General features: G+C 43.5%; 1 protein-coding gene across 1 annotated transcript in view; it reads right to left on the bottom strand.

Annotated features, from left to right (window-relative positions):
- LOC126980934 (metabotropic glutamate receptor 7-like) overlaps positions 1–23,479 on the bottom strand; it is a 200,819-nt gene extending 177,340 nt beyond the window's left edge. The window contains exons 1-3 of the mRNA XM_050831391.1: positions 23,456–23,479; positions 16,517–16,852; positions 9,721–9,900 (exon numbers count right to left, since the gene is read on the bottom strand). Coding sequence (XP_050687348.1) covers positions 9,721–9,900; positions 16,517–16,852; positions 23,456–23,479 — 540 coding nt within the window. The remainder of the gene's footprint in view (positions 1–9,720; positions 9,901–16,516; positions 16,853–23,455) is intronic.
- Between the last annotated feature and the right edge of the window lie 3,112 nt (positions 23,480–26,591).

The following is a 26,591-nucleotide window of genomic DNA, read 5'->3' as shown; positions in this document are numbered from 1 at the left end:
AAACTTGTGCCAGACTCTATCGAAGGCTTTCGATATGTCGCGCAACTGAGAAAGTTTCACCGAAACGGCTAAGAGAGGATGACCAAGAGTCAGTTAAGAGAGCAAGAAGATCGCCAGTAGAACGCCCCTTGCGGAACACATACTGGAGATCAGATAGAAGGTTAGAGATGAAAAGGTGCTTTTGAATCTCCGGTTAAGGATTGATTCAAAAGCTTTAGATAAACAGGAAAGTAAATCTATATGGCGGTTGTTTGAGGGATTGGAACGGTCACCCTTCTTAGGCACAGGTTGTACAAAGGCATACTTCCAGCAGGAAGGAAAGGTAGATGGTGATAGGCAGAGACGAAAGAGTTTGACCAGGCAGGTGTCATATATATATATATATATATATATATATATATATATATATATATATATATATATATATATATATATATATATATATATATATATATATATATATATATATATATATATATATATGTATATATATATATATATATATATATATATATATATATATATATATATATATATATATATATATATATATATATATATATATATATATATATATATATATATATATATATATATATATATATATATATATATATATATATATATATATATATATATATATATATATATATATATATATATAGTCTGTGTTAAGTATTTATCTATGAAACGATGAATACTTATCTGTACTAGTTATGCAAATGTGTGTCTTTACAATGCAGCCGTGCGTCGTAGTCCTCCATGTGTGAGTGAACCCTCCAAGACCGTCCTCAAAACGTCTGCTGTTCATCACGGCGGCCAAAAAGGCGTCCCGCTGCTCGAGTTTCCCGGGACGCTCCGCGGCGGCCATTATCATGACTAACTCATTCATCTCCAGTAACATTATTACCTTCATTAACAATAGATTTCCACCGTCATTATTTTTGCTGTCCCTATTACTGCCTCCAATATCGCTTTTAAATATTGCCGCTGGTTCCAATATTGCAGAGAACCATTGTAGAGAAAGCACCAATCCCATTATTACTGGCAGCCGCCGCGCCCTCCTCGTTATCAGTGTTATCAATAGCCGCGCGGCCGCCGGTAATGAGCAAAAGTGATCCGTGGAGCGATTTTTGTGCGTGAACCTTCCCCTCGCGGCCCTGAGACTGTTTGTGCCCGCGACCCACTCAGAGCTTCTCCTTAGCCGGGCTATTGGCATCATTATTATTATTATTATTATTATTATTATTATTATTATTATTATTATTATTATTATTATTATCATTATTATTGTTATTATTATTATTGTTATTATTATGAACATTCTTATAATTGGCAGTAGTAGTAGTAGTAGTAGTAGTAGTAGTAGTAGTAGTAGTAACTTTATCAGCAGTAGCAGTAGTAACAGTAATAGTATTTTCATTTATATCATCATCATCATCATCATCATCATCATTATCGTTATATTCACTCCCAACATTATCTTGCTCGTTATTTTTGTGTGGTCTTGATATTATAGTGCAAGGCTTAGTGAGGGAGCTTTATTGCGGGGGGGAGAGAGAGAGAGAGAGAGAGAGAGAGAGAGAGAGAGAGAGAGAGAGACAGAGAGAGAGAGAGAGAGAGACAGAGAGAGTCTGTGAGCTTTAACGTGCCCCGCCGCATTAAAGCTTAACACACAGCTTAACAACAAGTCCACGTGGGGAGGGAGGGGGAGGAGGAGGAGGGGCGGGGGGGCAGGAGAAGAAGGTTAAAAAGGACAGAGGGACAGGGTACTCAGGAGGAGGAGGAGGAGGAGGAGGAGGAGGAGGAGGAGGGAAAGAAAGGACGCTCAGATGACGGAGTTAGCACGGAGCAGGAAGGGAACAGGAGTGAACAGAAGGAAGCATAGAACGGGAAGGAAGGAAGGGACTGAAACGAAGGAGATGAAGGAGGAGGAGGAGGAGGAAAAGAAGGAAGAGAGTAGTAGGCGAAGGGAGGGACAAGGGAAGGAGCACAGAACAGGAGGGAAACAGGAGTGAACAGAAGGAAGGATGGAACGGGAAGGAAGGAATTGAAATGAAACAGGTGGAGGAGGAGGAGGAGGAAAAGGAAAGGAAGAACAGTAGGGGAAAGAAGGAACAAGGGACGAAGCATGGAACAGAAAGGAAACAGGAATGAACAGAAGGAAGGATGGAACAGGAAGGAAGGAAATGAAATGAAACAGGTGAAGGAGGAGGAGAAGGAGGAGGAGGAAAAGGAGAGGAATAACAGTAGGCGAAGGGAGCACAGAACAGTGAAACAGGTGAAGGAGGAGGAGAAGGAGGAGGAGGAAAAGGAGAGGAATAACAGTAGGCGAAGGGAGCACAGAACAGGAGGGAAACAGAAGTGAACAGAAGGAAGGATGGAACAGGAGGGAAGAACAGAAAGGGATGGAAACGAAAGAGGAGGAGGAAGAAGAGGAGACAGAGAGAAGGAGAAGAGAGGGACGGTAAACGCAGGGAGGAGAAAGAGGAGAGGGGAAAGTAGAAGGCGAGGAAGACGAGGAGGTGAAGGGAGGTAAGGAGGGAAGGGAGAGGTGAAGAAAGAAAAAAAAGGTACGAGGGAGAGAAATTGGGGTCAGAAGGCCGAGCGTGCGAGCGAAGACCCAAATAAAAATAAACCCGAAACAGACTTCAACGAAACCCCAAAAGAATAGGCGTTAGAAGGAGAGAAAGAGAAGAGGCATTGTAAAAGAGAAGAATGAGACCACTGAACACAAAACAAGACTAAAGGGAAGAGTAGAGAAAGGAGGGAAAAGGGATGGAGGAGGACGTGGAGGAGAGGCCAGGGAGGAAAGAGAAGAGCCCAAAGGAAGTTGGAGAGAGGCGCGGAGAGGGGAGTAAGGGGAAGTAATCTGTCGAGGGTGACTGCTGGAACGAAGAGTAAAAGGCCAAGGAGAGAGAGAGAGAGAGAGAGAGAGAGAGAGAGAGAGAGAGAGAGAGAGAGAGAGAGAGAGAGAGAGAGAGAGAGAGAGAGAGAGAGAGAGAGAGAGAGAGAGAGAGAGAGAGAGAGAGAGAGAGAGAGAGAGAGAGAGAGAGAGAAGAAAAGAGTAAAAGAGAAATAAAGAGAAAGAGAGGAGAGAGAGGTGGGAAAGAGAGAGAAAAAAAAGAAAAAGAGAGAAAGGAAGAGAAAAAAAGAGAAAAAGAGTGAGAGAAAGAGAAAAGGGAAGAAAGAAAAGAGTAGAGAGAGAGAGAGAGAGAGAGAGAGAGAGAGAGAGAGAGAGAGAGAGAGAGAGAGAGAGAGAGAGAGAGAGAGAGAGAGAGAGAGAGAGAGAGAGAGAGAGAGAGAGAGAGAGAGAGAGAGAGAGAGAGAGAGAGAGAGAGAGAGAGAGAGAGAGAGAGAGAGAGAGAACAGCTTGTGAGTCCAACATGAGTCAGATGGAGATGATAAAGGGCGCTTCTGCATTCTCCGTTCGATGAGTCAATACAAAAAATAAAAAAATAAAAAAAAGATAGTGCAGAAAATAAAACAGTCCCCCCCCCTCCCCCCTCCCCCCCCCAAAAAAAAAGATATACCCAAACTCAGCTACACAATAACGAAGAGTAAAGAACACCCACCGTCCTGCATCAAAGAGTTTGCGTTCGTAAGGAAAAGAAGAGTTTGTTGTTTGATGAATCCCTATATAGAAAAGGATAAGAGGAAGAAGAGGAGGAAAAAAAGGGAGGGAACAAGAGAGAGAGAGAGAGAGAGAGAGAGAGAGAGAGAGAGAGAGAGAGAGAGAGAGAGAGAGAGAGAGAGAGAGAGAGAGAGAGAGAGAGAGAGAGAGAGAGAGAGAGAGAGAGAGAGAGTAAGAAAGCGGAAAGGGGAGCGAAGGAACGAAAAGAGAGCAAAACGTAGGTAGAGAGAGAGAGAGAGAGAGAGAGAGAGAGAGAGAGAGAGAGAGAGAGAGAGAGAGAGAGAGAGAGAGAGAGAGAGAGAGAGAGAAGAATGGGAGAAAAAGGAGAAAGAAGAATGGGAGGAAAAGGAGAAAGAAGAAATTAGATTAAAAAAAGAGAATGAAAAATAGAGAAAGAAAGAAAGAAGAGAGAGAGAGAATAAGAGAGAAAAACAGAAAGAAAAGGTGAAGAAAGAGGAAACAAGAAGACGAACAACATCAAGAACAAAAACAAGAAAGAGACAAAAAGAGCAAGAACGCGAAGAAGCAAAACAAGAAAAAAAACAAAATGCAAAAGAAAAAAAAACGAGAGGAACAAGAAAGACGCCAAAATAGAAGAAAGAAAAACGAGAAGTAAAAGTTTGGTGTTTGATGTATCCGTATATAGAAAAAGATAAGAGAAAGGAGAGAGAAAAAGAGGAGGAACAGGAGAGGAGGTGAACGGGGAGGTATGAAAGGAGAAAGTGAAAAAGAAAGTGAAGAAACGAAGGGAGAGGAGAGGAGCAAAAAATTAGAGAGAGAGGACTGAAAAAAAAGGATTAGAAGAAGGTGAAGAAAAAGGGAAGAGAGAAGAGGAACAAAGCAAAAACAAGAGAAAAAACAGGAATAAACACAAAAAAGATAAAAAACAGGATGAAGCATAAGTGTTAAAAGAAAACTAAGAAGGAGAGAAAAAAGCTGAACAAGAAGAACAAGAAGAAAAAGAAGATAAAGAAGAAAAAAAAACAGGAAGAAGCATAAGAGTTAAAGGAAAACTAAGCAGGAGAAAAAAAAACAGAACAAGAAGAAGAAGAAAAAAAAGATGAAGAAGAAGAAAAAAGACATAGAAGAGAAAGAAACAATAGAAGAACAAGATCAAGAACACGAACAGGAAGGCAAAAAAACAACAACAAAAATAAAAGAAACAAACAAAAAAAAAGAACAGGAAGAAGCAGAAGAGGAAAAAAAAAAAAAAACCGAGAGGAACAAGAAAGACACCAAAATAGAAGAAAGAAAAACAAGAAGAAAAAGTTTGGTGTTTGATGTACCCGTATATAGAAAAAGATAAGAGAAAGGAGAGAGAAAAAGAGGAGGAACAGGAGAGGAGGTGAAGGGGGAGGTATGAAAGGAGGAAGTGAAAAAGAGAGGTAAGAAACGAAGGGAAGGGAGAGGACCAAAACGTAGTGAGGGAGATAAAACTCAGGACTGGAAAGAGGATTAAAAAAAGGGAAATAAAATGGGAAAAAAATAGGAAGAAAACAATAACAAAAACAGGAGGAAGAACAGGAGCAAGATGAAGAACAAGAACAGGAATAGACAGAAAAAAAGAAGATAATAGAAGGCAAAACTCTGGACTGGAAAGAGGATTAAAAAAAGGGAATTAAAATGGGAAAAGAAAAGGAAGACAGCAATAACAAGAACAGGAGGAAGAACAGGAACAAGATGAAGAACAAGAACAGGAATAAACAGAAAGAAGAAGAGAATAGATGATGAAACTCTGGACTGGAAAGAGGATTAAAAAAAGGGAAACAAAATGGGAAAAAAATAGGAAGAAAACAATAACAAAAACAGGAGGAAGAACAGGAACAAGATGAAGAACAAGAACAGGAATAAACAGAAAGAAGAAGAGAATAGATGATGAAACTCAGGACTGGAAAGAGGATTAAAAAAAGGGAAACAAAATGGGAAAAAAATAGGAAGAAAACAATAACAAAAACAGGAGGAAGAACAGGAACAAGATGAAGAACAAGAACAGGAATAAACAGAAAGAAGAAGAGAATAGATGATGAAACTCAGGACTGGAAAGAGGATTAAAAAAAGGGAAATAAAATGGGAAAAAAATAGGAGGAAAACAATAACAAAAACAGGAGGAAGAACAGGAACAAGATGACGATCAAGAACAGGAATAGACAGAAAAAAAGAAGATAATAGAAGGCAAAACTCTGGACTGGAAAGACGATTAAAAAAAGGGGAAATAAAATGGGAAAAAGAAGAAGAAGAAAGCAATAACAAGAACAGGAGGAAGAACAGGAACAAGATGAAGAACAAGAATATGAACAGACAGAAAAAAAGAAGAGAATAGGAAGAGGCAGACGAGAAAAAAAAATAAGAAGGTAAAGAACAAAAAACAAGAAAAATCAAAAGAATGAAAAAGAGGAAGAACAGGACCAAGAACAGGAGTAAAAAGAAAAAAATGAACAAGAACAGAAAGAAACAGAGGAGAACAAGACACCTAAGACGAGGAAAAAACAACAACAAGAAAGAAAACAAAGAAAAATATGAAAAAGAACAAGGAAAAAGAGGAAGAGAAACAAGAACAAGAACAAGATGAAGAACAGGAATGAAAAAAAAGAAGAAAAACAGGGAGAAGACGAGGAGGAAAAAGGAGGAAGAACACGGAAAAGAAGAAAAAAAACCAGATGAACAACAAAGAAGAAAAAAAGGAAAAGATGAAAAAGCAGCGAAGAGGAAGAGGAACAATACTCGACAAGAAGAACAAAAAAAAGAACAAGAACAAGTGGCAGAAAAGGACAAAAAAAAACACCAGAGCAAGACCAAGAACACGAAGAACAGGGAAGAAAAATGAGAAAAACAAAAAAAGAAAAAAAAAAGAAAAGCTAATTGATGTAGCGAAGAAAGATAGAAGGAAGGCTGAGGAAAGGAAGAAGAGAAAGAAATCAGGAATGAGAAGGAAGGAAAGAAGAAGGAAAAAGAAGAAACACACACACACACACACACACACACACACACACATTACCCCCCCCCACACACACACACACTCATAATCCCCCCCCCCCCCTTACACAACACCCCTTTCCGCCCCTCATAATTTCGTGTACCGTTCAAATATTTGCCTTTCCCTTAATACAGGTGTGGGAGCGGCGCGAGGTTACCTGAGAGTGAGCCGTCCCTGCCACTTAATTATAGCCATCAAGGTGTGCTCGCTGAGAGAGGAGGAGGAGAGGGAGAAGGAAGGGGGAGAGAGAGAGAAAGAGAGGGGAAGGCGTGTTTAAGATGTGTACGGTGTAAGGAAGGAAGGAGAGAGATAGAGATGAAGGAGAGTTAATAGGAAAAAGGGAAGAATTGGGTGGAGGAACAGGGAAGGAAACAGATAAATAGGAGAGAGAGGGAGAGAGAGAGGGGAGGAGGCGTTAAGCTGTGCACGGAGAGGAAGGATGGAGAGAAGAAGATAGAGAGATAGAGATAGAGAGAGAAAGTAGAGTAGGTAGGATAGGATAGGATAGGGTGGTTTAATAGGAGAGAGAGAGAGAGAGAGAGAGAGAGAGAGAGAGAGAGAGAGAGAGAGAGAGAGAGAGAGAGAGAGAGAGAGAGAGAGAGAGAGAGAGAGAGAGAGAGAGAGATGTAGTAAATAGGAAAGAAGGAAGAAGAAGAAGGGAGTAAACAGATAAATGGGAGAGAGAAGGATAGGGAGAGGGAGAGAGGGGAAGAGGGAGAGGTGCTAAAATGTCCAGGGCGAAGAGGGAGGAAATAGAAAGGGAGAGGGCTGTTAAGTAAATAGGAAAGATGGTAGAAGACGATGGTTTAAAAGGAGAGTAAAAGTGAAAGTGAAAGAGGAGAGAGAGAGAGAGAGAGAGAGAGAGAGAGAGAGAGAGAGAGAGAGAGAGAGAGAGCGAGAGAGAGAGAGAGCGTGAGAGAGAGAGAGAGAGAGAGAGAGAGAGAGAGAGAGAGAGAGAGAGAGAGAGAGAGAGAGAGAGAGAGAGAGAGAGAGAGAGAGAGAGAGAGAGAGAGAGAGAGAGAGAGAGAGAGAGAGAGAGAGAGAGAGAGAGAGAGAGAGAGAGAGAGAGAGAGAGAGAGCATAAATGAGTAAGCAGGTGAGGAGGAGAGGAAGGTGTTTTAAAAGGAGAGTAAACTGGAAGAGGTAAGGAAAGGGAGAGGGAGAGAGAGGGAGGATGAGAGGGTGTTAAGGGGTACACGGGGAGGGAGGAAGGAAGGAAAGAGACAGAGAGCATAGTTGAGTAAATAGGGAGAGAGAGAGAGAGAGAGAGAGAGAGAGAGAGAGAGAGAGAGAGAGAGAGAGAGAGAGAGAGAGAGAGAGAGAGAGAGAGAGAGAGAGAGAGAGAGAGAGAGAGAGAGAGAGAGAGAGAGAGAGAGAGAGAGAGAGAGAGAGAGATGAATAAAGAGATAAGAAGGAAAGAATGAATAGGGTGTTTTAAAAGGACGTTGAAGTGGAAGAGGGAAGGAAGGGAAGGGGAAAGGAAGAAAAGGGGAGGTTTTAAGACGTACGACGAGGAGGAAGGAAAGAGAGAGAGAGTGAGGTGAATAGGTGATAGGGTGAGAAAGAAGAGGGTGAAGGAACAGGGGAGTAAATGGATTAATTAGAGAGGGAGAGAAAAGGAAAGAGAGGGGGAGAGAGAGGGAGGAGAGTGTTAAATTGTGCACGGCAAGGAGGAAGGAACTATAAAGAAATAGAAACGGTATTAGAGTAAATATTAAAGGGGGTGGTGGAAGAGGGAAGAGAAGGGACAAGGAGGGGAAGAGAGAGGAGAGGGGAAAAGGTGTTAAGATGCGCACAGCGGATGGAAGGAAAGAGAAAAAGAGAGGAGAGGAAAGAGGAAAACAAACAGGAGGATGAAGGAACAGTGAAAGAGGGATGGGAAGGGAGGGAAAGTGAAGTAGTTACCAGGAAAAAAAAGGGAGGAAAGGAGATGGGAGGGAAGGAGAGACGGGGAGAAAGGAAAAGGGAGAAAAGGGAGAGTGAAACAGTTACAGTAGAAGAAAGAAAGGGGGAGGGAATGGAGATGGTGAGGAGAGAGAGGGAAGGAGAAAGGGAGGGAGTAGATGGGAAGGAAGGAGAGGAAAAGAGGAAGAGGAAGAGGAAAAATGAGAGAAGGGAGAGTGAAGTAGTTTAAGGAAAAAAAAGGAGTAGGGAAACAAAGCAGATGAGTAGGAGAGAGGGAGGAAGGGAGAAAGAGAGGGAGTAAACGAGAGGGAAAGAAAGAGAGAGAGAGGGAGAGAGAGAGAGAGAGGAGGAGGAGGAGAGTGAGGCATAAAAGGATGATGCGAAGTGAAGGGTTGATTGCATTAAGTGGAGGTGTTGATGGTGGTCCTGGTGATGGTGGTGATGGTGGTGATAGTGATGATGGTGGTGGTGGTGGTGGTGGTGATGATGGTGTTTATTTATTTTTATTTTTTTCTTAGTCGAATGTACTTCCTTCCTTTTCAGCAAGTGGGAGAATAATATCAGACGAGAATTTGTAGACATATACGAAAGGGAAGTTAGAGAATGAAGGAAGAACGAGAGAGAGAGAGAGAGAGAGAGAGAGAGAGAGAGAGAGAGAGAGAGAGAGAGAGAGAGAGAGAGAGAGAGAGAGAGAGAGAGAGAGAGAGAGAGAGAGAGAGAGAGAACAGGATATATAAAAATAAATTGTCTTGTTATTTCTCCATTTTCCTTTTTCTTCATCTTCACCCTCTCCTTCTCCTCCTCCTGCTCTTTCATCTTCCTCCTCCTCCTCCTCCTCCTCCTCCTCTCTCTCTCTCTCTCTCTCTCTCTCACAAAACACACACACACACACACACACACACACACACGCACACAAGTCGGAAGTCCCAGAAGATGTGAAGAAATATTGACAAAAGCAGGAGAGAAAATGAAACCATCTCTCGTTCCCTTTCTCTTCCTCCTCCTCCTCCTCCTTCTCCTCCTTTCTCCTTCATTTCTTTCTCCTCCTCCTCAACCTTCTCCTTCTCTTCCTACTCCTTTCCTCTTCTGCGTCTCCTCTCTTACCCTCCCCCAGCCCTTACATACACGCCTCCTTTCCCTCCTCTCCTTACCCCTTCGACCCTCCTTGCTGCCTAACCCTCACTCCCTCAGTCTCTCACACACTCACCTTTTCACCGTAGTCTCCCTCGTCCGCTAGCGTTGAGACGTAGCGCCACTGGAAGGCCTTGACCACCTCGACCATCGCCATCGCCTGGAAGTTGTCGGGAGGCACCACGCGGCTGAAGTACTCGAAGCGGGACTTGTCTGAGAGCTCGGTGGAGGTGGAGGCGTAGCTTATCTGAGGGATCTAGAGAGGGAGAGAGAGAGAGGGAGATGGATTGAGCGGCGGGCCGGAGTTAGCGAGGGAGGGAGAGAGAGAGAGAGATGGAGAGTCAGAGAGAGAGAGAGAGAGAGAGAGAGAGAGAGAGAGAGAGAGAGAGAGAGAGAGAGAGAGAGAGAGAGAGAGAGAGAGAGAGAGAGAGAGAGAGAGAGAGAGAGAGAGAGAGAGAGAGAGAGAGAGAGAGAGAGAGAGAGAGAGAGAGAGAGAGAGAGAGAGAGAGAGAGAGAGAGAGAGAGAGAGAGAGAGAGAGAGAGAGAGAGAGAGAGAGAGAGAGAGAGAGAGAGAGAGAGAGAGAGAGAGAGAGAGAGAGAGAGAGAGAGAGAGAGAGAGAGAGAGAGAGAGAGAGAGAGAGAGAGAGAGAGAGAGAGAGAGAGAGAGAGAGAGAGAGAGAGAGAGAGAGAGAGAGAGAGAGAGAGAGAGAGTTTGTGCATGAATAAAAGGATGAAGATAGGAGAGGCTGGGCACGAGTGAATAGGAAAAAAAAAAGCGAGGTCAAGATGGTTCGAACGAGAGATGAAGAAAGAGAGCAAACGAGAAACGTAGAGAAAGAAAGAAAGAGTAAGCGAGTAGAAGCGATGAAGAAGGAAGAGGAGTAGGGTGGAGGGAGAGGGAGGTAGAGATAGATGGATGGCTGCCGAGACGAGGAAATGGGTAGATATATGTTATGAGATGAAAGCAGGAATGGAGAAGGGGGAGGGAGATTGAGCGGAGGGTAAGTGGAGCGTGGAGGGAGGGAGAAGGAGATGGATGGGTGGGAAATAAACGAAAAGCTGGAGTGTGTGATGGGACAAGGAGGGGAGGGAATGATGGAGCTGGGATAAGGAGGAAGGAGGGAGGGAAACCAGAGAAGAAGGGAGTTAATAGATGGAGTAAAGTAGAATGATGTAGGTAGAAGGGAGGTAAAGAGAAAGGAAGGGAGGGAAAGACAATGATGGAGCTGAAATAAGGAAAGGCAGAGAAGAAGGAATTTAGTAGATGGAGCAAAGGAAAATAAAATGATATAGATAGAAGGGAGGGATAGAGAAAGGAAGGGAGGGAAAGGCAATGATGGAGCTGGGATAAGGAGGAAGGAGTGAAGGAAAGGCAGAGAAGAAGGGAGTTAATAGATGGAATAAAGGAAAATGGAATGATGGAGGTAGATAGAAGAGAAGAGTAAAGATGGAGAGCATAAAACAATCACGTAAAGAGAGGTAGGAATAAGGAGAAGGGAGTGAAGGAAAGGCAGAAAATGGGGGTAGGAAAATTTGTAGACGGAGTAAAAAGGAAAACAGAATGACGTGGAAAAAAAAGCTAAAGAGGAAGGGAGGAAAAATTAGGAAGGGATGAGGAGAAAGGAGAGAAGAAAGAGTGAATGAAGAAAGGCAGAAAGAAGGAGAAGAAAAGTTAGTGGAGTGAATGAAATAAATGAGAAAGATGTAAATAGGAGAGATGTTAAGAGAAGGAAATGAGGAATTGATGTAGCTGGAAACGAGGCAGAAATGAGGAAAAAAGAGTGGAGAAAGATTGAAAAAGAGGAAAGAAGTTAAGTAAGAAAATGGATGGAGGAAGGGAGGATTGAATGATGGATACCGAAGGGAGGGAATGAAGGAGAGAGGGAGAGAAACGAAGCAAGGATGAGAAGTAAAAAGGAATAAAGAAAGCAAAAGAAAAAGGGAAGAAAAGAAAGTTAGTAGATGAAGTAAAGAAAGAGAAAATTATGTTAATAAAGGAAAGCAAGGGGGAAGAGAGAGAACGATGGAGAGAAACGAACCAGAAATGAGTAGAAAGAAATAAAGAAACACAGAAAATAGGTAAAGAAGGAAAATGAGAGGAGGTGGAAAATGAAGATAGAATGGTGTAGATGGCGCCACTATAAACACTTGCCTGCGCCATGACGGGCTGGGGCCGAATACCATCCAGGCTCCTCAAGCAAGCCAACCGACGCTTTAGGCATAGACGTAAAAAAAGGCGAAGAGGAAGAAAGGGAAGGGGAAAGGGATGGAACGAGGGAATGAAAAAGGGATGGAACGAGGGAATGAAAAAGGGATGGAACGAGGGAATGAAAAAGGGATGGAACGAAGGAATGAAAAAGGGGCATAAAAGAGGAAAGGAGAAAAACTAATGAACAAGGAAAGAGAGAATAATGAAGATAGAAGGGAGATAAAGAGTAATGGAAAGAGGAAAGAGGAAGGGAGGGAGAGAAGAAAAGCAGGAAAGAGGAAGGAGGGAGTGAAAAAAAGATAAAAAAAAGAAGAAAGGAGAAAAGTTAGTGGAAAATGTAGCAGGGAAAGTTAAGATACGCAGATAGAAGGGAGGTAGATAGGAAGGGAGGGAGAGAAGGAAAGGAGGAAAGAGGATGAAGGGAGAGAAAAAAAGACAAAAAAAGAGGAAAGGAGGAAAGTTAGCCGAAGATGTAGCATTGAAAGTTAAGATACGCAGATAGGAGGGAGGTGAATAGGAAGGGAAGGCTGAGGGAGGGAGGGAGAGAAAGGAGGGAGTGAAGAAAGGCGGAGAAAAGAAAAGAAGGGAGGTCAGGGGAGGCTGCACCGGAGAAAGAACGAATGATGGAAACAGAACGGAGTGAAAGAGAAAGGGAGGGAATGAGGGATTGACAGAGAGAAAGGAAGCTGGGATGAAAAACAGGAAAAGAAGAAAGGCCGGAAGAAAAGAGGGAAGAAGAAAAGTTTGAGGATGGATCAAAGGAAAATAGAAGGAGAAACGGATTGAAGGAAAGCACGAATGAAAAGAAGAAAAGAAGAAAGGCCGGAAGAAAAGAGGGAAGAAGAAAAGTTTGAGGATGGATCAAAGGAAAACAGAAGAGGAAATGAATTGAAGGAAAACAGGAATGAAGGAGGGAAAAGAAGAATGTTACAGAAGAGGGAAGAAGGGAAGCTTAGTAGAGAATGGAGTAGGAAGAAAAGAAGGAAGAAGAAAAGTTTGAGGATGGATCAAAGGAAAATAGAAGAAGAATTGAATTGACGGAAGAGAAGAATGTCAGAAAAGAAGGAAGAAGGAAAGTTAGTAGAGGAGAATGGAGTAAATAAAAAGAGAATTATATAGATAGAAGAAGGGAATGAAGGAGAAAGGAAACGACGGACTAAAGGAGAGAAAGGAAGAAGGAATGAGAAAGAGGGAATAACGAAAGACATTAAAAAGGAAAGAAGAAAAGTTAAGAGATAAAGGAAGGGAGAATGAGAGAGAGAGAGAGAGAGAGAGAGAGAGAGAGAGAGAGAGAGAGAGAGAGAGAGAGAGAGAGAGAGAGAGAGAGAGAGAGAGAGAGAGAGAGAGAGAAGGAAATAATGAAGAAAAGGCAAAAAAGAAGGAAGGAGGAAAGTCAGAGAATGGACGAAAGGAAAATAGAAGGATAGAAGGGAAGGAATGAGAAAGGGAGGAAGGAAAGAAGAGAGGGATGAAGAAAGAGGAAACAGGAATGAAAAAAGAAAAGGGTAAAGATGAAAGGCATAAAGAAGAGGTTAATTTAATGGATGGAGTAAATGAAGAGAAAATGATGTTGATAGAAGAGGGGAGGAAGGGAGGGAGGGAGGGAGCGAAGCACTGGTTGGGCGGCGAAGTTGAAGTTGAAGTGATGGAGGCGGTGAAGAGAAGTTGTGGGTTTGAAGTGTGAGTGGTGGGAATGAGTTGCCGGGATGTTGGGAGAGAGAGAGAGAGAGAGAGAGAGAGAGAGAGAGAGAGAGAGAGAGAGAGAGAGAGAGAGAGAGAGAGAGAGAGAGAGAGAGAGAGAGAGAGAGAGAGAGAGAGAGAGAGAGAGAGAGAGAGAGAGAGAGAGAGAGAGAGAGAGAGAGAGAGAGAGAGAGAGAGAGAGAGAGAGAGAGAGAGAGACTAACAGACACAGACACACACACAGACAGACAGACAAACAGAAACATTTAGGTCCACATTATTGAACGTATCCCACCACTACTGTATCCCAGGGTCCCAGAGAAGAGTAACTTGGCTTTCATTGATGTTTTCTCCCGTTCTTGGTGCAAAAATCGTCTATAACAATTACTGGATTCACAAAACAGTTCATAAAAATCCTAACAATTTCTTGGAGGGGCTTTTCAAATAGGTGAACTAAAGTGTTGATACATTTAAAAACACGGGCTATAGACAGACAGACATACAGACAAACAAATATACACACACATAAGAACATACATACAGCTACACGGAGAAACATACATACACAAACACACACACAGACATACAGACAGACAAACATACACACACATAGAAACATACATACAGCTACACAGAGAAACATACATACACAAACACACACACAGACATACAGACAGACAAACATACACACACATAGAAACATACATACAGCTACACGGAGAAACATACATACACAAACACTCACACAGACATACAGACAGACAAACATACACACACATAGAAACATACATACAGCTACACGGAGAAACATACATACACAAACACTCACACAGACATACAGACAGACAAACATACACACACATAGAAACATACATACAGTTACACGGAGAAACATATATACAGAAACACACAAACAAACAGACAGACAGAAAGAATCACAGACAGACACAAACACAAACACTAGAAACGCAGAGAGAAACACAAACACACAAACAGACAGACAGAAAGAATCACAGACAGACACAAACACAAACACTAGAAACGCAGAGAGAAACACAAACACACAAACAGACAGACAGACAGAAATAACCACAGACAGACACAGACAGAAACACAAACACTAGAAACGCAGAGAGACAGAAACACAATCACAGACAAATGAACACACACACACACACACACACACACACACACACACACACACACACACACACACACACACACACACACACACACTCATACAAAGCCCATTACATTTTTTTTTTTTTTTTTTTTTTTTTGTCAACATCCTTCCTCGTAACACATCAAAGGGTCGGTCAGGTGCGTTAGCTCGAGTAATGGAGCCGTGGCGTGGACTGGTAAAACTGTTGTACATTTGTTTGTTTGTGTTTATTTTCTTCTTTTTTTTTTTTTAGAATTTCTCTGTAAACGGAAGCTCTGAAATAATGTCACAGTTTTTTTGTTTTGTTTTTCATTTTTCTCTTTCATTCTTTTCTCTCGCCTGTTTTCTCTTCTTTTTTTTTATTTTTGGGGGGGGGGGAGACTGGTATATTTATTATTATCTTTTTTTTTTCTTTCCTCTCTCTCTCTCTCGTAACATTTCTTCTTTACAATTGTTATTTTCTTTCTCCTTTCCCATTTCTTTCACGCTTTTTAGAACTCTTGTCGTCCTGTCATGCCTTCCATAACTCCTTTCTTTCTTTATCTCTCCTTTTTCCTTCCTCCCTTCTTCTTCTTTCCCTCTTTTCTATCATCTATTTTTTCCCTCTCATCAATTCTTTCCTTCCTCCATTAAAGTCAACGTAATCAATTTTCCATCGTCAGCAATTATCTCTCTCTCTCCTGACATTCTTTATCTCTCCTATTTCCTTTCTTCCAACTTCTATCTTCCTCCTTCTATCTTTCTCTTCCATACCATCTATTCTTCCTTCTCCATATTCCTTTCCCTCCTCCATTGCTATCTACGTCATCTATCTTTCTTTCGTCACAATATATTCCTCTCTCTCTTTCTTTCCTTTTTCTCTCCCATCAACCTCCTTTCTTCCCTCCTCCTACTGAGTTTCCCTTCTATTCTTCTTTCTCCTTATTCCTCTTCCTCCTCCATTGCCATGTACGCCATCTATCTTTCTATCGCCAGCAATTATTCCACTCTCTTAGTCTCCCCTCCTCTGCCAAGGCTTTGTTTCTGTCTTTCCTTCTTTCCAGCACTCTATCCTAACGTTCATCTTTTTTTCGTCATCTCCCCCGGCAGCTACAAGTGTCCTCCCCTCTCCCTTCTCGCCTTTTATTCTTGGCTACAGTTCACACTTTCATTTTTCCTTACCTGTGTTGACCTCTTTGTTTTATTCCTGGGTAGTCATATTTCCCTATCCTCCTTCCTCGTTTTCCTTTCTTTCTCTTTCTTCTCTCGTTTCATCCTTCCCCTCCTCCTTACTCTAGATAGTTTTTTTCTTTAATTTCTTATTCTCCTTCCTTTCCTCTCTCTTCCCATCCTTTTCTACTCCCTTCCAAGTTGTTCTCTTTATTCTTCTCTTTCCTGTCTACTTTCTCTCTTTCCCTTTCTTCCCTGTTTTCCTTCTCCCTTTTCCATTCTCTTCCACTCGTTTCTTTTATCCCCCTTCTTTTCCATTTCCTCCTCTCTTCTCTTATCTTCCAGCCTTCTCACATTTCTCCATCTCTATTCTTCTAAGTCTTTCCAGTCTAACTTTTCATTCTTTTCCTTTCCTCCTTCCATTTTTCTCTTTCCCAGCCTCCTTCTCGTTTTTGTCTCCCTCCCTTCCTCTCTTCTTCCCTGCCTCTCCCTTCCCTCCTTGTCTAACTTTTCCTCCCTCTCCTCTCCTCCTTCCATGTTTTCTCTCCCAGTTTCCTTCCCTTCTTTGTCTCCTTTCCTCCTTCCATTCTTCTCTCTCCCAACTTCTTACCCTCTTCTGCCCCTCCCCCCACCCTTCCTTTCGTCTTCCCTGCCTCTCCGTTCCCTTCTTACCTTAAACAGTCTCAAGATATTTGCTATCATGACGGACACGGAGGAGGAGGCGGCCCCAATCACTCCCACTACAGGCTTGGGCGGGGTGTAGATGGGCTTCTTGCCGCCCTTGCATTTGAAGTCCGATGCGTCCTGTTGGGGAGAAGGAGAATCGTTGTGAGGGAGGAAGGTCTCAGATGTTTGGAAAGGGATGCATCGGGGTTCTGCTGGGGAAAGTCTGACTCGTTGGGGAAAAGAAGAATTGGGGCGAGGGTTGGGATGGCTGTCGTATACGGGAAGAGATGAATGGGGAGTTGTTGGGGAAAGTCTAACTCGTGCTGTTGGGATAATAGGGGGCTGTTATATACGAATTGGAATGATTGGGGGTCTGCTGGGGAAAGTTTTGTTCTATTGGGATAAAGGATTGCTGTTATATAGATACGGATTGGGATGATTGGGGGCTGCTGGGGAAAGTTTTGTTCTATTGGGATAAAGGATTGCTGATATATACGAATTGGGATGATTGGGGGCTGCTGGGGAAAGTTTTGTTCTATTGGGATAAAGGATTGCTGATATATACGAATTGGGATGATTGGGGACCTGCTGGGGAAAATCTCATGTTTGTTTGGGAGAAAAAGAACAGTACTGAGGAAGGAAGAGTTACTGTATACGGGGAAAGGATGATTGGGGACATGTTACGGAAAATCTCTTGTTCTATTGGGAAGAAAGGAACAGCAGTGAAGAAGGAAATGCTGTTGTAGACGTGGGAGCTGCTGGTGAGAGTCTGTTGTTCCGCTGGGAATAAAATTAACTGTGGCAGGGCGAGGAATGGGTCTCGTTGCCGGGAAGCGAAGGAAGGAAAGCTATCGAGAGAAGTCTGATAGGTCGTGCGGATCTGGGAAGAGCTGCCGCAAAGGAATGGAAAAGGAGAGTTAGGGAAGGAAAGAGAGATGAGAAAGAGAAGATTGTCGTGGAGGCTGTGTGGGAGGGAGAGGGAATAAGAGAATGAGATGAAGGAAAAAGAGAGGAAAGGGAAGTGTAGCAAAATAAAGGGGGGGATGAGGAAATGAAGAAAGAAAAGGAGGGAATAGGGAAGGAAGAACAGAGGTTAGGGAGGGAGGGATATTTTAAAGAAAGTGTGGGAAGAAAAAAGAAAGTATAGCCGAGGAAAAAGAGAAAGAAAGAACGAAAGGGAAGAAAAGAGAGAAGGATGGATGAAAGAAGGGGAAAGAAAGGTGGGATGTGAAATTGGAGAAAGAACAGAGAAAGAAGAAAATATATAAAGAAAGGAGAGATTTTTCAGGAAAGGGAGGATGAAGAATTGGAGAAGGAAAAGGGAATGAAGGACAGAGGCAAGGAAAAAAGGGATAAAGTGAAGAAATTTGGGAAGGAGAGAAGAAAAGAGAAACCCTGGATACGGAACTGAGGAAAAAGAAATGAAGGAAATAGGGAGAAATAAGCCACGGAGAGAGAGAGAGAGAGAGAGAGAGAGAGAGAGAGAGAGAGAGAGAGAGAGAGAGAGAGAGAGAGAGAGAGAGAGAGAGAGAGAGAGAGAGAGAGAGAGAGAGAGAGAGAGAGAGAGAGAGAGAGAGAGAGAGAGAGAGAGAGAGAGAGAGAGAGAGAGAGAGAGAGAGAGAGAGAGAGAGAGAGAGAGAGAGAGAGAGAGAGAGAGAGAGAGAGAGAGAGAGAGAGACCCATCGTGGACAAGGGCAAGAAAATGAAATAAGAGTGTGTCGCTGTTGATGATTAAGGCAGAGAAAAACGAGGGAGCCTTGAAGAAAAAAAGGCCTTTATGACGGAAAAAAAGGAGGATTGTGGGCAGTTACGAGAGACATATGGCGGTACGAGACGCTTATAAAAGAAAAGGATAAGAACAAGTGTAGAGAAGTGGTAATAGAGAGAGAGGTAGCGAGAGGACAGGCTGCGTGGAGACAGCCGTGGGAGAAGGATATTTATACATGTTAAGGGGACAAGGAGGAGGAGGAGGAGGAGGAGGACAATATGAGAGAGAGACGGTGACGGAGAGGCTGCCAGGGGTTAGAACTGGAGAGAAATGTTGGAAAGTTTCGTTTAGTCGCCGCAACGTCTGTGGAGAAAATTACATAGAATTACATAGATAACCAGACCAGAGAGAGAGAGAGAGAGAGAGAGAGAGAGAGAGAGAGAGAGAGAGAGAGAGAGAGAGAGAGAGAGAGAGAGAGAGAGAGAGAGAGAGAGAGAGAGAATTGAGTGTTACGTAATAGGAGAGACAGATAGATAAATAAAGAAAAAAGATAGCTAGATAGATAGAGAGTGAGAGAATTACATAGAATTACATAGATAACCAGACCACACAGAGAGACAGAGAGAGAGAGAGAGAGAGAGAGAGAGAGAGAGAGAGAGAGAGAGAGAGAGAGAGAGAGAGAGAGAGAGAGAGAGAGAGAGAGAGAGAATGTATGTGTGTGATTCGTTATTTGACTGGTCGGTCACGTGTGATATTGATATGACTCTCTCTAGCAAATTTTTAAATGCTTTCATTTGATCGTCTCCTCCTTTGTCTCCCTTTCTCTTCCCTTTCCTTCATTTCCCTTCGCTTTTTCGTTCCTTTCCCTCCCTCTTCCCTCTTTCCTCATCCTATCCTATGCCTTCCCTTCCCCTTAACCACTCTTTCCTCTTTCCTATAAAACGTGTCCCCTTACCAAAATTTCCCTTCCCTTTCCTTCATTTCCCTTCCCATTCCTTTCCTTTACCTCACTTACCTCCTCCTCCCCCCTCTTTTCCCTTACCTTTCCCTCCCTTCCCCTTGCCCTTCCCTCTCTAATCTATATAAAACCACGTGCCTTTTCCTTCACTTTCCTTCATTTCCCTTCCCTTTCCTTTCCTTTCCTTTCCTTCCCTCTCCACTCCTCCCTCCCTCCTCTTCCCCTTACCTTCCCTCCCTTCCCCTTCCCTCTCTAATCTCTATAAAACCACGTGCCTTTTCCTTCACTTTCCTTCATTTCCCTTCCCTTTCCTTTCCTTTCCCTCACTCTTCACTCCTCTCTCCCTCCTCTTTCCCTTTACCTTCCCTCCCCACCCTCCTCGTCCTCTTCCTATAAAACCGGGTGCCCACCATCAAAATTTGCATTAAAACCCCCCATAAGCAGTTTTGGTACTCCTTTATGGCTCTTGTACTTTTCCTCTTTTCTCGTTTTGCACACAGGCACCATCAACTTTTGGGTACGGAGAGAGGGAGGGAGGGAGACGGAGGATGGGAGGGAGCACAGAAGGTTAAGGACAGACACAAAGGTGAAGAGGTAGATTAATCGATGCAACAGACAGACACACACACACACACACACACACACACACACACACACACACACACACACCATCAACTTTTGGTACGTAGAGAGGAAGAGGAAGAGATTGAGGGATGGGAAAGGGCATAGAGGGTGTTAAATGCAGACAGGAAGATAGAAAGATTGGTAATGGAAGAAACAGGGAGAAAACAGAGGCAGAAAGACACACACCATCAACTTTTGGTTACATAGAGAGGGAGAGAGATAGGCGATAGAAAAGGGCACAGAAAAGGTGAAGGGCAGACTGGAAGATAGAAAGATAGGAAGAAACAGGAAGAAAACAAAGGCAGAAAGACACACACCATCAACTTTTGGTACGTAGAAAGGGAGAGAGATGGGCAATAGAAAAGGGCGCAGAAAATGAAGGGCAGACTGGAAGATAGAAAGATATAGGAGGAAACAGGAAGAAAACAGAGGCAGAAAGACACACACACACCGTCAACTTTTGGGTGCGTAGAGAGGGAGAGAGATAGGCGATAGAAAAGGGCACAGAAAAGGTGAAGGGCAGACTGGAAGATAGAAAGATATAGGAAGAAACAGGAAGGAAACAGACGCAGAAAGACACACACACACACCGTCAACTTTTGGGTGCGTAGAGAGGGAGATAGATGGGCGATAGAAAAGGGCACAGAAAAGGTGAAGGGCAGACTGGAAGATAGAAAAATAGGACGAAACGGAGAGAAAACAGAGGCAGAAAGACACACACCATCAACTTTTGGGTCCGTAGAAAAGGAGAGAGATAGGCGATAGAAAAGGGCACAGAAAAAGGCGAAGGGCAGACTGGAAGATAGAAAGATAGGAAGAAACAGGAAGAGAACAGACGCAGAAAAACAAACACACCGTCAACTTTTGAGTGCGTAGAGAGAGAAGTATATAGATAGGGGAAGGGGGGGAGGAGGAAAGGGCACAGAGAAGGTAAAGGGCAGAGGGAAAGGTAGTGAGATAGGTAATAGAAAATCAGGGAGAAAACAGATTGACAGAAAGACACATACGCACCATTTACGCCTGGGTACGGAGAGAGAGAGAGAGAGAGAGAGAGAGAGAGAGAGAGAGAGAGAGAGAGAGAGAGAGAGAGAGAGAGAGAGAGAGAGAGAGAGAGAGAGAGAGAGAGAGAGAGAGAGAGAGAGAGAGAGACTGAGAGAGAGAGAGAGAGAGAGAGAGAGAGAGAGAGAGAGAGAGAGAGAGAGAGAGAGAGAGAGAGAGAGAGAGAGAGAGAGAGAGAGAGAGAGAGAGAGAGAGAGAGAGAGAGAGAGAGAGAGAGAGAGAGAGAGAGAGAGAGAGAGAGAGAGAGAGAGAGAGAGAGAGAGAGAGAGAGAGAGAGAGAGAGAGAGAGAGAGAGAGAGAGAGAGAGAGAGAGAGGTAATCGAAGAAACAGGAAGAAAAACAGAAATAGGCAGAGGTAGAAATATAGACACTCATAAAAACGGAGCAAAAAAAAACAGACAGGCGGGCAAACAGAGGCAAAGACAGACAAAAAGAAAGGAAAAACGCAGAAGAAAATATGAAAATGAAAAAGAGAGAAAGAAAAAGAGATGAGAAAACAGACAAGCAAACAGAGACTTAGACAAAACGAAAGAAGAAAACGGAAAAGATGAATAGGGAAAAGATAGGAAGAAAGAGATGAAAAAAACAGACAGAGAAACAGAGATAAGAAAAAGATAGAATAAAAGAAAAACGCGGAGGAAAAAAATAAAAAAAAGAGTTAAAAGTAGGCAGAAAAAAATATAAATGAGAAAAAAAAACAGGCAAATTTAAACAACAGGAAACATGATGAAAGGAAAACAGAGCAGAAAAAAATCACTAAGAAGTAAAACAACAACAAAAAACATCAACAACAAAACAAATAAACAAAAATATATAAAAAAAAACAATCCAAATCTACATAAACATTAAAACAAACAAACAAACATCGCTCCAACTCACAACACACACACACCGCCCCCCAAACAAAACATAAAAAAAAAGGAAAAAAATCATCATAACAGAAGCGCTCCGCCCTCAACCTCAGCTCTCCCGAATAGGAAAGAAAACGGAAGGTCGGCAGTTCGCTCACATTTTCTTCGGTAAACATGAGTCGCTTTTATGAAGAGTGGAGAGAGTCAAGAGTCGGTACGAGCCGCTGTTCTCGTATTGTGTGGGGGAGGAGGAGGAGGAGGAGGAGGAGGAGGAGGAATACAAAGGAACACAAAGGAAGAACAAACAACAGCAGACCTGGTAGTCCTTACGGGCCTGTTTGTGACAAGCTACACTAACTATCTAATCAAAGGTGGAAGATGAAGGACAGCAAAGGCGAAGGCTCCTCCCCACCCCACCCCCATCCCATCACAGGAGGAGGAGGAGGAGGAGGAGAAAGAGGAGGAGGACCAGGAAGAAGAGGAGAGGGGGGAGAAGGAAGAGGAGTGATGGTAAGGAGGAGGAGGAGGAGAAGCAGGAGAGAAAGGAAGATGAGGAGGAGGAGAAGGAAGAGGATGAGCAGTAGGAGGAGGAAGAGGAAGAAGAGCAGGTGGAGGAGGAGGTGGAGGTACTTGGAGGGAAAAAGGGGGAGAAAGATATGAGTTTGAAAGAGAGAGAGAGAGAGAGAGAGAGAGAGAGAGAGAGAGAGAGAGAGAGAGAGAGAGAGAGAGAGAGAGAGAGAGAGAGAGAGAGAGAGAGAGAGAGAGAGAGAGAGAGAGAGAGAGAGAGAGAGAGAGAGAGAGAGAGAAATACAGAAAAAGAGTAAGAAAAAGAGAGAATAAAAAGAGAAAGAGAGAAAAGGAGAAAGAAAGAGAAATAATGAGAAAGCGGAAAGGAAAAAAAAAAAATGGAGAGTTGAAGAAGAGAGAGAGAGAGAGAGAGAGAGAGAGAGAGAGAGAGAGAGAGAGAGAGAGAGAGAGAGAGAGAGAGAGACCACGAGCACATGCGAAAATAGTAATACCAACAAAATTATCGTGGCCAGAGAGTCGCCCTGATTGCCTCGCGGGTCCAAACAGGCAAACAGCGCGCGAGGCAAACACACGGACGAACACACAGGGGCAAAACACCGTCGTTAGGGCGCAAAAGAGGCAGCGAGTGACGGTGTGCTGGGGGCCGCGGATTGAAAGAGGGAATTCTAAGTAGGTGGACTCTTGCTCTCTCTCTCTCTCTCTCTCTCTCTCAACAAGGGGGCACACAAAGAAGTCAGGTAGAGCAAACAGTGAGTTAACTTTTTCATTAATCGTAACTTTACTTGGAGGAAAGGTGACAATGTTAGCACTACACAAAAGTTTAATTAGGCCCCGAATGGCTCTGTGTTTGAACTAAGGCGTCTGGTAGGCCTCCTTGAAGACGATCCAGATGTCGGCCGTATGCTGTGACTCCTCCGCCTCCGTTGCTGCTGCTGTTGGTGTGTTTCTATAGTAACGCTTCTTGAGTAATTTTCCTCGTCGGTGCTCGTGAATTCAAACATCAGAAACTAAGTCTGTCATTGATCCCCGCGCAGTTGTAGACGGGAGTGGAGAGCCGCTGATGAGGTGGCTGAAAGGCCTCACCGACACCTCACCATGACCGATCATTTGAGAAGTAAAACGAAAAACAACGCATTCTATTCAACGTAATGAGACCGCTATCAAAGAATTTCCTAACTCGATATTTCCCGCCGCTAAAACACCTCCCCACGCCTCACCTCACTCACAGGAGAATCAATCATGTGCTCTGATGTGTTCAAGGGATTGCTATTAGCGTCTCAATTTTTGCTGCGGGCGGGAGGCAATGGAATGAAACTGGCGGGGCTGCAGAATAATTACACCGATATGACGCGGAACACAGCCCGTCTCCCGCACTCAAAATGGGAGGGATATTGGACGAGGCTCCCGGTTCACGCGCACGGATGAACTGACTTCCAATTTCGCAGCGTCGGGTGAAGGACAATTAACGCCTTCAAGAGTAGACGTCAGGTGCAGGTGTGAGGGGGAGGGGAGGGGGATGGTGAGATGGTGTGTGTGTGTGTGTGTGTGTGTGTGTGTGTGTGTGTGTGTGTGTGTGTGTGTGTGTGTGTGTGTGTGTCTCTCACCTCCGTATGATTAGCGACTCTGCGTAAATTCAAGCCTGGTAGTAATTAGCGAGCTGTGTTCAGCCGCTTTGTATCCCCTTTCTCTCTCTCTCTCTCTCTCAAACCAAGTCAGTCATTACCATCACTATAGGAACCATTGTCATCACCATCACCACCACCATCATCATCATCATCACCACTACCACCATCACCACCATCACATCTTCTCTCTCCTGGTAAAGCGGAAACAGCGTAGTCGTCGAGGCCATTAACAGCGTGGGTGGAGGCGGGAACAGGAGGAGGAGGAAAGGAGAGACAGGAACGAAGGAAGGGAGGAGAGAGAGAAGGGAGGGAAGAGAGGCAGAGGTCAGTATAATGGAGGAAAGTGAGGTGAAATGGGTCACTCTTGTCCTTCGGGGGCGGGGTTAAAGAGAAGGGGAGAGGGGAGGAGAGGAGAGGGGACTCGAAGTGCGGGGCGGAAAAGAGGTAAAGGAAAAAGAGGGGAAATAGGGGAAGAACGGGGTGTGTTGTTATCTTGCGGAAAGGGAAGGGAAGGAACGGTGAAATATATAAGAGTTGGGGAGTGGGGAGAGGGATAAGGAGGTGGGGAGGAGAGGAGGTAAGGGAAGGAGAAGGAAAGGGGGAAGAAGTTGAAGTATGCTGTTAACTTGAGGAAGGGGAAGGGAAGGAAAGGATGGGAAGAGAGGGAGAACCAGGGCGGAGGGGAGGAGGAAAAAGTAGAAGGAATCAGAGGAAAGTGGGGAGGTGAGGTGAAGGGTGTTGCTAGCTTGAGGAAGAGGAAGAAGGGAAGGAAGGGAAGAGGGAAGAGAGGGAGAACCAGAGCGCGGGGAGGGGGGGGGGGAGTTGGAAAAAGTAGAAGGAAGCAGAGGAAAGTGGGGAGGGGAGGTGAGGTATGTTACTAGCTTGGGGAAGGAGAAGAGAAGGAAGGGTAAAATGGGAGACTATTTAGGGAAGGAAATGGATAGACGAGAGTAGTTTACGCGCTGGAGGAGAGGAGACAAAGTATTAAAAGGAGGAAGCAAATGGATAGATAGAGTAGGTAGTTTACGACGCGCAGGAGAGGAGGAAAGGCAAGGAGAGAAGGAAACAAAAGACGATGTATTCAATCTAGTTTTAGGAGAGAGGAAAAACGCGGGAAGAGGAAAGAAGGCTGCAGGAAAAGGGATAAATGGAGTAGCTACCGTGTGAGGTGAGAGATGGGAGGAAAATGAAAATGAAAACGAGAGAAAAAGTTTTAGGAGAGAGGAAAAACGCGAGAAGAGGAATGAAGGCCACAAGGAGGGGGACAAATGAAGTAGCTTTCGTGTGAGGTGAAAGATGGAAGGAAAAGAGAACTACCAGTGAAAGAAAGAAAAGAAGGAAAAGAAGGAAGAACAAAAGACAACGTAATCAGTTCTAGGAAAGGAAATACGCGAGAAAAGGAAAGTACAGCCACAAGGAGAGGAACAAATGGAGTACCTATCGTGTGAGGTGAAAGATGGAAGGAAAACAAAACTACCAGTGAAAGAAAAAAAAGCAGGAAAATAAGGAAAAACAAAAGACAACGTAATCAGTTCTAGGAAAGGAAATACGCCAGAAAAGGAAAGTAGGCTGCTGCTGAAAGTCGGTAAAGGAAAAAATTTAATGGAGGAGCTACCAGGTGAGGTTAGAGATGGAACGAAAAGAAAAATAGAAGTTGATGAAAAACAAGGTGCAATTAGGTGATTTTTTGGACGAGGAGAATGGAAAGCGAGAGTTTAAAGGAAAACTATTTCAGGAGTCGAGCAGATAGAGAGAGTTTTAAGAAGAGAAGAAAAGAAGGAAGAAAAGGGAGTGAAATACGACGTGATCAGTTTGTTTCGGGTTAAGTGGAAGCATAGGAGAAAAGAATGGCCCGCTGTTAAAAGGGAAAAGAGGGAAAATGAAATAAAGGCGAGGAAAAGGAGGAAGGGAAAAAGAAGGGAAAGTAGAGTACGGTGAGACTGATCAGTTAAGTTAGGAAAAGAGAGGAATAAAGCGTGAGAAATTAATACTGAGAGGAGGTAAGAGGAAAGAGGCCAAATGAAATGATCTCAGAGGCGAGGAAAAGGAGGAAAGGAAAAAGAAGGGAAAGTAAAATACGATGAGACTGATCTGTTAAGTTAGGAAAAGAGAGGAAAAGAGTGAGAAATTAGTATTGAGAGGAGTTAAGAGGAAAGAGGACAAATGAAATAGTCTTAAAGGCGAGGAAATGGAGGAAAGGAAAAAGAAGGGAAAGTAAAATACGATGAGACTGATTTGTTAATTTGGAAAAGAGAGGAAAAGAGTGAGAAATTAGTATTGAGAGGAGATAAGAGGAAAGAGGGCAAATGAAATAATCTTAAAGGCGAGGAAAAGGAGGAAAGGAAAAGGAGGGGAAAGTAAAACACGGAGAGGATGATCAGTTAGGTTAGGAAAAGAGAGGAAAAAAGCGTGAGAAATTAGTATTGAGAGGAGGAAAAGATTAATGAAGAGCGCTATTAAATGAAGGAAGGCGGGGAAGATAAAGGAGAGAGAGAGAGAGAGAGAGAGAGAGAGAGAGAGAGAGAGAGAGAGAGAGAGAGAGAGAGAGAGAGAGAGAGAGAGAGAGAGAGAGAGAGAGAGAGAGAGAGAGAGAGAGAGAGAGAGAGAGAGAGAGAGAGAGAGAGAGAGAGAGAGAGAGAGAGAGAGAGAGAGAGAGAGAGAGAGAGAGAGAGAGAGAGAGAGTAGAAATTTAGAGACGGTAAAATCACTTAAAATGGAAACGAGAAAA

Source organism: Eriocheir sinensis, chromosome 46 (assembly GCF_024679095.1).
Source record: "Eriocheir sinensis breed Jianghai 21 chromosome 46, ASM2467909v1, whole genome shotgun sequence".
Taxonomy (NCBI): Eukaryota; Metazoa; Arthropoda; class Malacostraca; order Decapoda; family Varunidae; genus Eriocheir; species Eriocheir sinensis.
Note: the sequence above shows the minus strand (reverse complement) of the source record. Positions and strands in the feature narration are given on the sequence as shown.